Source organism: Pipistrellus hanaki, assembly GCF_964339955.1.
Source record: "Pipistrellus hanaki genome assembly, chromosome: 12".
Taxonomy (NCBI): Eukaryota; Metazoa; Chordata; class Mammalia; order Chiroptera; family Vespertilionidae; genus Pipistrellus; species Pipistrellus hanaki.
Window position 1 is genome coordinate 39,990,148 of NC_140514.1, and position 13,663 is coordinate 40,003,810.

General features: G+C 39.6%; 1 protein-coding gene across 1 annotated transcript in view; it reads left to right on the top strand.

The window, feature by feature from the left end:
- Positions 1–13,663, top strand: part of ALMS1 (ALMS1 centrosome and basal body associated protein) — a 135,452-nt gene that overhangs the window by 44,952 nt on the left and 76,837 nt on the right. The window contains exons 10-11 of the mRNA XM_084901261.1: positions 7,432–11,988; positions 13,400–13,530. Of these exons, the coding sequence (XP_084757387.1) occupies positions 7,432–11,988; positions 13,400–13,530 (4,688 nt within the window). The remainder of the gene's footprint in view (positions 1–7,431; positions 11,989–13,399; positions 13,531–13,663) is intronic.

Sequence of the window (13,663 nt, forward strand, 5' to 3'; positions counted from 1 at the left end):
ATATAGAATTAAGTTCAAACTTCTTAGTGTAAGCTTTAGAGTTTACAGTTTCATATAGTTAAAAATACATGTCTTATTATGTGTATACTTATTAGCCGAGCCACTTAAACCCACTGCATGCATAGCATCCGTCTGGGCCATATTGCATTGCCCTTGTAGGACTTGGGGAAAAGAGAAACCCATGAAAATAAGCTGATGATCCTTTGCTATGCCATGAAATAAAATATTTTGTTGTAATTGAGGAGTGTCATATCTTCTGCTAGCATACATGACACAGTAAAACGCTAACTTGTTAGCTTATAAATAGTGTGAAATCAAATCCCAGAGTAAACAGCATTTTCACATCACATTGAAAATTCTTTATAAATCACCTAAAAATCTGCATAATATTTCATCAAATGTCTATACTGACATTTTTATTTTTTATTTTTTATTTTTTATTTTTATTAAATTATTATCTGTGTACATATTTTAACATTGCTCCCCCACCCCCGCTCCCATACATACCCTCCCTCCCCAGAGTTTTGTGTCCATTGGTTGTACTTATGTGCATGTATACAAGTCCTTCGGTTGATCTCTTATCTATCCCAGATCTCCCCGCTGTAATTTTACAGTCTGCTTGTTGCTTTACTGTCTTTATATCTATCTTTTGGTTTGTCAGTTTATAATGTTTTTTAATATCCATAAATGAGTGAGGCCATGTGGTATTTCTCTTTCATTGACTGGCTTATTTCACTCAGCATGATGTTCTCTAGTTCTATCCAGGTTGCTGCAAATGATGAGAATTCCTTCTTTTTTATGGCAGCATAGTATTCCATTGTGTAGATGTACCACAGTTTTTTGATCCAATCATCTGCTGACGGGCACCTAGGCTGTTTCCAGATTCTAGCTATTGTAGATTGTGCTGCTATGAACATAGGGGTGCAAATATCCTTTCTGATTGGTGTTTCTAGTTTCTTGGGATATATTCCTAGGAGTGGGATTACTGGGTCAAATGGGAGTTCCATTTTCAGTTTTTTGAGGAAACTCCACACTGTTCTCCACAGTGGTTGCACCAGTCTGCATTCCCACCAGCAATGCACGAGGGTTCCTTTTTCTCCACAACCTCACCAACACTTGTCATTTGTTGATTTGTTGATGTTGGCCATTCTGACAGGTGTGAGATGGTACCGCATTGTTGTTTTGATTTGCATCTCTCTGATAATTAGTGACTTTGAGCATGTTTTCATGTGCCTTTTGGCCTTCCTTCTGTCTTCTTTTGAAAATATTCTATTTAGGTCCATTGCCCATTTTTTAATTGGATCATTCATCTTCCTTTTATTTAGTTGTATAAGCTATTTGTAGATGTTGGAGATTAAGCCTTTATCAGTGGTAACATTTGCAAATATGTTCTCCCACACAGTGGGCTTTCTTGTTGTTTTGTTGATGGTTTCTTTTGCTGTAAAAAAGCTTTTTATTTTGATGTAGTCCCATTTGTTTATTTTCTCTTTAGCTTCCATTGCCCTAGGGGCAGTATCAGTGAAGAAGTTCTTTTGGCATATGTCTGAGATTTTGTTGCCTGTGGATGCTTCTAGTATTTTTATGGTTTCCCGTCTGATGTTTAAGTCCTGTATCCATTTTGAGTTTATTTTTGTGTATGGTGTAAGTTGGTGATCTAGTTTCATTCTTTTGCATGTATCTGTCCAATTTTCCCAACACCATTTATTGAAGAGACTGTCTTGACTCCATTGTATATTCGTGCCTCCTTTGTCAAATATTAATTGAGCATAGTGATTTGGGTTGATATCTGGGTTCTCGATTCGATTCCATTGATCTATATGTCTGTTTTTGTGCCAGTACCAGGCTGTTTTGAGAACAGTGGCTTTGTAATACAGTTTGAAGTCTGGTATTGAGATCCCTCCTACCTTACTCTTCTTTCTCAGGATTGCTGTGGCTATTCGGGGTCTTTTATTGTTCCAAATGAACTTTTGGAGAGTTCTTTCTAGGTCAGTGAAATATGCCGTTGGTATTTTAATGGGGAGTGCATTGAACCTATAGATTGCTTTAGGAAGTATGGACATTTTGATGATGTTGATTCTACTAATCCATGAACATGGTATGTTCTTCCATCTGTTTACATCTTCCTCTATCTCTCTTTTCAGTGTCGTGTAGTTTTCCACGTATAGGTCCTTTACTTCTTTAGTTAAGTTTATTCCTAGGTATCTTAATTTTTTTGGTGTGATGGTAAATGGAATTGCTTTTTTAGTCTCTGTTTCTATAAATTCGCTGTTGGTGTATAGAAAGGCCATAGATTTCTTGGCGTTAATTTTGTATCCTGCTACATTGCCAAATTCATTTATTAAGCCAATTAGTTTTTTAATGGAGTCTTTTGGGTTTTTTATATACAATATCATGTCGTCTGCAAATAAGGATAACTTTACTTCTTCTTTTCCAATTTGGATGCCTTTTATTTCCTCCTCTTGTCTAATTGCAATGGCTAGTACCTCCAGTACTATGTCAAAGAGGAGTGGCGATAGTGGGCATCCGTGTCTTGTTCCTGTTCTTAGAGGGAATGGTTTTAGTTTTTGCCCATTGAGTATGATATTGGCTGTGGGTTTATCATATATAGCTATTATTATGTTGAGGTATGATCCTTGTACTCCCACCTTGTTGAGAGTTTTTATCAGGAAAGGGTGCTGGATTTTATCAAATGCTTTTTCTGCATCAATTGATATGACTATATGATTTTTATCTTTCAACTTGTTTATGTGATGTATCACGTTTATTGATTTGCGGATATTGTACCAACCTTGCATTCCTGGAATAAATCCTACTTGGTCATGGTGTATGATCTTTGTGATGCTCTGCTGGAGCCGATTTGCTAGAATTTTGTTGAGGATTTTGGCATCTATGTTCATGAGGGATATTGGCCTGTAATTCTCTTTCATTGAGTTGTCTTTATCTGGTTTTGGTATTAGGGTGATGCTGGCTTCATAGAAGGAGTTTGGAAGTGTTCCTTCCTCTTGAATTTTTTGGAATAGTCTGAGGAGGATAGGTTTTAGTTCTTCCTTGAATGTTTGGTAAAACTCTCCTGTGAAGCCATCTGGCCCTGGGTTTTTGTTTGCTGGAAGCTTTTTGATGACTGTTTCAATTTCTTCCCAAGTCACTGCTCTATTGAGATTTTTAGATTCTTCCTGATTGAGTTTTGGAAGTTTGTATTTTTCTAGGAATATGTCCATTTCCTCCCGGTTGTTCAGTTTGTTGGAATAGAGTTGTTCGTAGTGTTTTGTAACAATCCTTTGTATTTCGGCGGGGTCTGTTGTTATTTCACCTCTTTCGTTTCTGATTTTGTTTATTTGGGTCCTCTCTCTTTGTTTCTTGGTTAGCCTGGCTAGAGGTCCATCTATCTTGTTTATCCTTTCAAAGAACCAGCTCTTGGTTTTGTTGATCTTATGTATTGTTTTTTTGGTCTCTATGTCTTTTATCTGTGCTCTGATTTTTGTTATTTCCTTCCTTCTGCTTACACTGGGCTTTTCTTTCTTTCTTTTTTTTTTTTTTAAATATATTTTATTGATTTTTTACAGAGAGGAAGGGAGCGAGAGAGTTAGAAACATCGATGAGAGAGAGCCATCGATCAGCTGCCTCTTGCACACCCTCTACTGGGGATGTGCCCGCAACCAATGTACATGCCCTTGACCGGAATCGAACCCGGGACCTTTCAGTCCGCAGACCGACGCTCTACCACTGAGCCAAACCGGCTTTGGCTGGGCTTTTCTTGTTGCTCTTTTTCTAACTCTTTGAGTTGTAGAGTTAGATCATTTGTTACCATTTTTTCTAGTTTTTTGCAATAGGCTTATAGTGATATGAACTTCCCTCGCAAAACTGCTTTTGCTGTGTCCCATAGATTTTGGATAGTTGTGTTTTCATTGTCATTTGTTTCCAGGATGTTTTTAATTTCTTCCTTGATTTCTTTGGTAACCCAGTCCTTGTTTAATAGCATGCTGTTTAGTCTCCATGTGTTTGATTTCTTTGGATTTTTTTCATTGTAGTTAAATTCCAGTTTTATGCCACTATGATCTGAGAAGATGCTTGATATGATTTCTATCTTCTTGAATTTGAAGAGACTTTGCCTATGTCCCAAAATGTGGTCTATCTTTGAGAACGTCCCATGTGCGCTTGAGAAGAATGTATATTCTGTGGCTTTGGGGTGGAATGTTCTGAAGATGTCGATTAATTCCATCTGGTCTAGGGAGTCATTTAGGATTGATATTTCTTTGTTGATTTTTTGTTTAGATGATTTGTCAAAGGGTGACAGTGGGGTATTAAAATCTCCTACTATGATTGTATTGCTATTAATCTCTCCCTTAATGTCCTCCAGCAGTTTTTTTTATATATTTGGGTGCTCCCATATTGGGTGCATATATATTTACCAGGGTTATTTCTTCTTGTTGGATTGCTCCCTTTAGTATTATGAAGTGGCCTTCATTATCTCTTGTTATATCCTTCACTCTGAGATCTAATTTGTCAGATATAAGTATTGCTACCCCAGCTTTTTTTTCACTTCCATTCGCCTGGAAAACCTTTTTCCATCCCTTCACCCTCAGTCTGTGTGCATCTTTTTTTCTGAGGTGGGTTTCTTGTAGACAACAGATATATGGGTCTTGTTTTCTTATCCAATCCGTTACCCTATGTCTTTTGATTGGAGCATTTAGTCCATTTACATTTAAAGTTATTATTGATAGATACTTATTTGACGCCATTTTTATTCTATACCCCTGTGTTCCTTCTTTGCTTTCTATTTCTTTAATTTTACAGTAGACCCTTTAGCATTTCTTGCATTGCTGGTTTGGTGGAGTTAAATTCCCTTAGTCTGTTTTTGTCTGTGAAGCTCCTGATTTCACCTTCACTTTTGATTGATAGCCTTGCTGGGTACAGTATTCTTGGATTCAGACCCTTCCTTTGCATGACTTTGTATATTTCATCCCATTCCCTTCTTGCCTGATAAGTTTCTGTTGAGAAATCAGTTGCTAGTCTGATGGGGGTTCCTTTATATGTAACTTTCTGTCTCTCTCTGGCTGCTTTTAAAATTCTTTTTTTGTCGTTGGTATTTGCCAGCTTAATTATAATGTGCCTAGGGGTCGGTTTTCTGGGGTTCATTTTGCTTGGGACTCTGCGAGCATCTTGGATTTGTGGGGGTTTTTTCTTCTCTATCTCAGGAAAGTTTTCTGTCATTATTTCTTGAAATACATTTTCCACGTCTTCCTCAATTCCCTTTCCTTCTGGAACCCCTATTATTCTAATATTGTTTTGTTTTGTATTGTCCCAAAGCTCCCTTAAACTTTCCTCCTGTTTTTTAATTTTTTTTTCCAGAAGCTGTTCTAATTGGGTATTTTTTTCCATCTTGTCTTCTAGCTCACTGATGCGGTCCTCTGCTTCTTCTAATCTACTCTTGATGCTTTCTATTGAGTTCTTTACAGTAGCAATGTCATTTTTCATTTCATCTTGGTTCTTCTTCATTTCCTCTTGGGTCTTACTCATATTGTCAAATTTGTCTTCCATTCTTTTTAGCCATCTTATGATCATTACTCTGAATTCTTGCTCTGGTAGGATGCTTGACTCTATCTCGTTTACTTCCTTTTCTGGTGAAGCCTGCTTTTCTTTCATTTGCGGACTGTTTTTTGGTCTCCCCATGATCTAGGATGTCTGGTTGTGTAGTTCTCTCCTTTTCGCCGAGCAGTGGGGCACTTCAGTGCAGCCAGGTGTTCGCGCCGCCTGGGATCCGCGTTCTGAGGGTCACAGCTGCTTGGTGGTCGCTGCGGCTGTGGATATTCAGGCCTCTGACACGATCCTATCTTCCTCTCAAGATGGCGAGGTTTCCCCTTCCAAGCCGGTAGGTAGCTCTGGGCAGGGAAGTAGCCCGCGTGGGTGCTTCCCTGTGAGGGGTACCTCCGTCAGCGGCCCCCCAGCAGTTTCTTCTCTATACTGACATTTTTAATCTATAATTCTGTTGTTGAGTATTTATGCATTAGATTGCTGCTTTAAATGTCTTTGTAATAATTATCTTTGAGTGTGAATATTCGTGTCTTTAATTGACTGCTAGAGCAGTGGTCGCCAACTGGTGGTCTGCGGACCACTGGTGGTCCATAAGGTCTGAAAGGTTGGTGACCGCTGGTTTAAGAAAACCTTTGGAGCAGGGGTCACCAACTAGTGGTTCGCAGACTACTGGTGATCCTTGAGGTCCAAAAGGTAGGCAGCTGCTGTACTGGTGAATTCATGCACCAGTGGGGTCCCTCGGCCTGGCCTGAGGGATTGGGCCAAAACCAACTCTCTGACATCCTGAGGGGTCCTGGATTGTGAGAGGTACAGGCCAGGCTGAGGGACCTTACCAATGCATGATCGGGGTCAGGAAGGGAACACAGAAGGTTGGCCAGTGAGGGAGGGGCCACGGGAGGGCTCTGGGGCATGTCTGACGCATCTTACTCAGTCCCAATTGGCTGGACCGCAGTAGCAGGCTAACCTACTGGTTGGGTGGTCAGTGCATGTCGTAGCAACTTGTCTACTGGTTAACTGTCTGCCTCCTGGTGGTCAGTGCATGTCAAAGTGACTGTTCAACCAGTCAACTATCTGCTCCTAAGTGGTCAGTGTACAATTAATAGCGAGCAATTGAGCGGCCTTAGCATATCATTAGCATATTACACTTTGATTGGTTGAACAGCCAATTGGATACTTTGCATATTAGACTTTTATTATGTAGGATTTCTTTAGGATTCCTTTCTAGAATATAAAGTCCCAAGGAAGAAAAGCTTTCTTTCTTTTTTTTTTTTTCCTTTTATACTAATGAATAGACTACACCCTAGACCAGTGGTCGGCAAACTCATTAGTCCACAGAGCCAAATATCAACAGTACAATGATTGAAATTTTTTTTTGAGAGCCACATTTTAAACTTAAACAACTTCTAACGGCACTTCTTCAAAATAGACTCACCCAGGCCGTGGTATTTTGTGGAAGAGCCACAGTCAGGGGCCAAAGAGCTGCATGTGGCTTGCGAGCAACAGTTTGCCGACCACGGCCCTAGACCAGTGGAATCTCATTTTCTTATGGGGGTTCAGGAACCAGGTTTTTTTTGTTGTTGTTGTTTTTTTGGGGTGTGTTTTTTTAATCCTCACAGGACATGTTTTTATTGATTTTTTTTTTTTTAGAGAGAAAGGGATAGGGAAGGAGGAAGAGAGAGAAGGGGGAGAGGGGAAGGAAAACATCCATAGGTTGCTTGTTGTATGCACCCCAACCAATGATTGAACCCACAACTTGGTTATGTGTCCTAGCTGGGAATCGAACCCATGACCTTTCAGTGTATGGAATATCATTCCAACCAACTGATCCAAACCAGCCAGGGCAAGAAATATTTTTCAATTAAAACAACATGTACCATTAACGAATTTCTTTTTCTTTAGGAGATATTTCTAAAGGAGACATAAGTGAAATTACTCAATCCAACTTGAAAACTGACATCACTACCACTTCTGGAGACTCAGGCATTGGATCTCATTTACCCTTGTCTTCTGAGGACTTTTCTCAATTGGCTGTAAGGTCTTCTGTGGAGAATACTATTGGTATACATACTGATAATCTCAACCAACGGATATTGGCAAATGGTCATGTAACTGAAGAGACTCTACAAGCCTTAGCTGTTCCAAAACTAGCTGACCAGAAGGCTGAAATTTCAACAGTACCCTTTAGTTCCTACTCACTAAGAGAGAAGCCAAATATTTTCTACCCACAGGCCTGGAGAGACAATCATCAAATTGAAGAGGCTCTAAGAGATTCAGGTGTTATTGGATCGGTTGACCAGAAGAGTGAGAAAACAACAGTACCTTCTAGTTTCTCTACAGTTAGAGAGAAAAACCTAGTTTTTTCTCAGCCACTGGTACCAGACAATCTTCTAACTGAACAGGCTCTGAAAGGTTCATTTGTTCCTGGGCCAGCTGGTCAAGCCACTGCGATACCAACAGTATCCTCTACTTTATACTCGCATGGAGAGAAGCCCCATGTTTTCTATCAACAGACGTTTCCAGAAAGTCATCTAACTGAGCAGACTGTGAAAGTTTCTGTTGCTCCTGGATCCACAGAACAGAAAACAGGCATACCAATAGTATCCTCTACTTATTCACATAAAGAGAAGCCCGGTATTTTTTACCAGCAAGAGTTTCCAGGCAGTCATCCAACTGAACAGTTTCAACAAGCTACAACAGTCTCTGGATTTACTGACAAGAAGACTGGGATACCAACAGGAACCTCATCTTACTCACATGGAGAGAAGCCCTATATTTTCTATCAGCAGACATTGCCAGAAAGTCAACTAACTGAACAGGCTCTGAAAGTTTCAGCTGCTTCTGGACTTGTTGACAAGAAGGGTGTCACACCTACATTAACCTCTACTTCTTCCTCACAGAGAGATAAGCCCAATATTATCTATCAACAGGAGCTGCCAGTTGGTCATTTAACAAAAGAGGCTCCTTTATCTAAAGAGGCTCAGAAATTTTTCGCTGTTCCTGGACTAGCTCAGCAGAAGACTGGGATACCAACAGCACCCCCTACTTCCTACTCACCTAAAGGCAATACCAGTTTTTTCTATCAGCAGAAGTTGCCAGACAGTCATCTAACTGAACAGGCTCAGAGAATTTCATCTATTCCTGGTCAAACTGACCAGAACACTGGGATACAAACAGTACCATCCAGTGCCTACTCACCTAGAGAGAAACCCACTATTTTTTACCAACAGGCATTACCAGATAGTCATCCGACTGAAAAGTCTCTGAAAGTTTCATCTCCTATACAAGGTGACCAGAAGACTGGTATATTAACAGTACCCTCTAGTTCCTACTCACAGAGAGAGAAGCCCATTCTTTCTTATCCACAGGCCTTACCAGGCACTCATTTATCTGAAGAGGCCCTGAAAGTTTCCCCCATTTCTGGACCAGCTGACCAGAATCCTGGGATACGAACATTATCCTCTACTTCCTTTCCACATAGAGAGAAGCATATTATCATCTCACCACAGGCCTTGCCAGATAGTCACCTACTTGAAGAGGCTCTGAAGTTTTCAACTGTTTCTGGACCAGCTAACCAGAAAACTGGGTTGCCATCAGAACCTCCTACTTCCTACTCAAATAGAGAAAAGCCTATTGTTTTCTACCCACAGGGCTTGACAGAGAATAATTCTTTTGAAGAGGCTCTGAAAGTTTCAGCTGTTTCTGGACCAGCTGACCGGAAGACTGGGTTGCCATTAGAACCTTCTAGTTTCTCCTTACCCGGAGAAAAGTCCAATATTTCCTACCAACAAGGGTTGCCAGATAGTCATCTTACTGAAAAGGCTCTGAAAGTCTCAGCTATTCCTGGAACAGGTCATCAGAATCCTGCGATACCAACAGTATCTCCAAATTCCAACTCACTTGGAGGGAAGCCCATTATTTTCTACCAACAGGCTTTACCAGATAGACATGTCACAGAAGAGGCTCTGAATGTTTCTACTTCTGGACCAGCTGACCAGAAGACTGGGTTACCTGTAGAATCCTCTACTTCCCACTCTCACAGAGAAAAGCCCTTTCTTTTCTACCCACAGGCCTTGCCCGATGGTCAGCTAACTGAAGAAACTCTGAAAGTTTCAGCTGTTTCTCTCCCAGGTTACCAGAAGACCGGAATACCAGCAGTGACCTCTGCTTCCTACTCAAGTAAAGAAAAGCCCATTGTTTTTTACCAACAGGCCTTGCCCGACAGTCCGCTAACTCTAGAGGCTCTGAAAGTTTCAGCTGTTCCTGAACCAGCTAACCAGAATACCAGAAAGCCAACAGAAATATCTGCTTCTTACTCACAGAAAGAAAAGCCTATTATTTCTTACCAACAGGAATTGTTAGGTAGTCATCTAACTGAAGAGGCTCTGAAAGTTTCAGGTGTTCCTGGATTAGCTGACCAGAAAACTGGGATACCTACAGTATCATCAGTTTCCTATTCATATGGAGAGAAGCCCATCATTTCTTACCAGCAAGATCTTACTACAGAGGCTTTAAAAGTTTTAGGCGTTTCTGGACCAGCTGAGCAGAAAACTGGGATACCAATAGTAACTTCTACTTACTCTCTTGGAGAGAAGCCTATCATTTTTTATCAGCAAGAATTGCCAAATCATAATGAAGATGCTTCAAAACTTCTAGCAATTTCTGGATCAGTTGACCAGAAGACTGGTATACGAATTGTACCCTCTTCTTCCTACTTATATGGAGAGAGCCCCATCATTTCTTACCAGGAGTTTCCAGATATTACTGAAAAAACTTTGGAAGTTTCAGCTGTTCCTGGACCAACTGACCAGAAGACTGGGATACGAATAATCCCCTCAGGTTCCTCATATAGAGAGAAGGGCAATATTTTTTATCAGCAGGAGTTGCCAGGTATTACTGAGGAAGCTTTAAAAGTTTTTGCTCTTCCTGAACCAGTTGACCAGAAGACTGAGATACCAGAAGGATCTTCAAGTTCTTATTCACATAAAGAGAAACCTAGGATTTCAACTGTGATTTTACCAGATGACCAGAAAACTGAACTTCCAACAGCTCACCTCATTTCCTACGCACAGATAGAGAAACCCAAGAATTTAGCTGTGGTTGGACCAGAAGGCCGGCAGACTTCATTACTGACAGTTTTCGGTAATTCTTATTCTGAGAAAGTAAAGCCCAGTATTTTCTTTAAACAGCATTTGCTAAATAGACAACATAGTGAAGATATTCAGAAGATCTCATCTGTTCCTGAATCAACTGACGTGAATTCTAGAGTACCAATACATCTTCCTAGTTCCTCTTCACACAGAGAAAACTCTAATATTGTCTATCCTCAGGAATTGTCAGACAAACATCTAAATGCTCCTCATTTTTCTTCAAACAGAGAAAAACAAAATAAATTCTATGAACAGGATTTGCCAGATAGACATCTGACTAAAGATGCCCTGAAGTTCTCAAGTGGTCTTGGGCAAGCTGATCAGATTACTGGATTATCAGCAGTTTACCCTGGTACTTATTCACATAGTGATAGGCACAAACTTGTTTCAGACCATGTCCAAAGGCCTATAGATCATTTGGTTTCTTCTAACTCTAGTAGTATCTCAAACAATATGCCCTTAAATTCTCAAGCTGATGGTAGAGTTGTAATAAATAAGCCAGAACCTTCAGGCTTTGAAGATACTGGCTCTGAGGAATTCCAGGGTACAGATAGTGGTTCTAAAACTCTTAAAGAAATTCGGACACTTTTAATGGAGGCAGAAAATATAGCACTGAAACGATGCAATTTTCCTGCTCCCCTTGTACCATTCAGAGATGTTAATGACATTTCATGTATTCAATCTAAGAAGGTTGTTTGCTTCAAAGAACCCCCTATAACTGATGAAGCTAACATTGATTTGCCTCAGAGAAAGCCATTCATAGAAGAAAATCCAAACAAATACCTACAGAAGAATATTAGTACACAGACAAATCTGAAATGCCAAGGAGGCATTGAAAATTGGGAGTTTGTTAGGTCAACTACAGTTAGAAATCCTCTACAGGAAGCAGAAATCAAAGCCAGAATGTCATTGGATGAAACCCTTCGGCAATATAAAGCAGCCAGATCTGTAATGAGATCTGAACCTGAAGGGTGCAGTGGAACCCTCGGGAATAAAATTCTTATCCCTATGATGACTCTCATAAAAAGCGATTCAAGTAGTGATGTAAGTTCCTGCTCGTGGGAAAGCAATTCCTTTGAATCCGTTTCTGATGTTCTTCTAAACTTGTTTCCATATTCTTCACCAAAGACGAGCATGACAGATAGCAGAGAGGAAGAATGTGTGTCAGAGAGTGATGAAGGGCGTGGTAGTAGTGTGGATTCACTGGCTGCACACGTGAAAAACCTTCTGAAATGTGAATCCTCATTGAATCATGCTAAACAAATTCTCAGAAATGCAGAGGAAGAGGAATCCCGGGTACGAGCACGAGGTAGGAACTGATTATTTGTTATAAAGGCAGATGAAGCTTATAAACGATGTAGTTTAATAATTTATTCAAAGTTAAGTATTTGACATTCTAAATTTATTTTCTTGTAGAACTGTTAGGATGATTGAATTTTCTACTGCAATCCAGAATAAGCCTATTTAAACCAATAATACAGCTAAATCACTAGATTAATAGTGCTAGTCTGAGTTTAGGGACTTAGGAAAAGTTTGTTCTGATGTCAGAAAGAGAGGAGAGAAAGTAGAGAGCTTGAGTTTCTTAACTCCCAAAGTGCTCATGTTTTCCCTAATCCTCCCATGATAGTATCCTTATTTTGGAGGCAGAAAAAAACAACCCAGCCGAAACCGGATTGGCTCAGTGGTAGAGCGTCGGTCTGCGGACTGAAAGGTCCCAGGTTGGATTCCGGTCAAGGCCATGTACATTGGTTGCGGGCACATCCCCAGTAAGGGGTGTGTGCAAGAGGCAGCTGGTCGATGTTTCTCTCTCATCGATGTTTCTAGCTCTCTGTCTCTCTCCCTTCCTCTCTGTACAAAATCAATAAAATATATTTATTAAAAAAAAAGAAAAAAAAGAAAAGATGATCAACACCATTAGTCATTAGGGAATTGCAAATCAAAACCATGATGCCGCATCACACCCATTAGAATGACTAAAATTAAAAACAAAAACAAAAAAAAACACCAGTTTGTTCTGCTTTAAACCACTGTATAATAAAACTACATGTACTTTCTCATCCCCTTTGATAATAAAATTCTAGGAGCAGATCTCAGGTAGACATTGGGAAAAACTAATCAAGGTATTTCCACTAGAACTTGGCTTAGAGGTTGAAAGTGAATATTTATTAATCCCTTTAATCTCTAATAAAATTCCATTAAAAAAGAAAATATTCAGGACAATGTGGGGAGTTTATTTGGAAGGGTAACTTACAAGCAATCCAGACTTAACTGGGAATCTTTCGTTGAGATGAACTGCATAAGCCAGCCATTCCTTTTATCACTTAAGCACATTTTGATTTGCTAAAAAACTCCCCAAGTTTTATTTATTTTAAAATATCAGCTTTTGTGGAAGTGGCAGAAACTGTAGCAGGAGCTAATGGGGAAGGCAAAGGGACTGTTCTCATGAAAAGAAAATTGCAATAAAAATGATTGCCATATTAAAGTGGCCTCGTTGGAGAAAAAGCTGTAGAATGTGCTTTTAAAGAAATCAGACTCTTCAATGAAATGATCTCTCTAGAACTTCTAATAGTTTGTCATATAATTTAGACCACATACTTTTTGCTAAGCATGTGGGAACCATTAATTTAGGTATAATGATGATCTTTTGTGCTATTATAATTACTGAAAAATTCTCACTTTTGCATTGTATTATCTCAAGTGTTTTTATGCTTTCTCTTTAGCCTGGAATCTGAAGTTTAATATGGCTCGTGAGTGTGACTACTCCATTTCAGAATTAAATGAAGATGACAGGAGAAAAGTAGAAGAGATCAAAGCAAAGTTGTTTGGTCATGAGAGAACTGACTTATCCAAGGTATAAAAGAAATCTAGAAATGAAAAAAGAAAATGTGAAAAAAGAGTAATAGAATTTGGATCTCTTATTTAGGCACTGATGACTCTAGCTGAGTCACTGATAGTCTTTGGCTTAAAGTGTTAAGTGTCTTCTT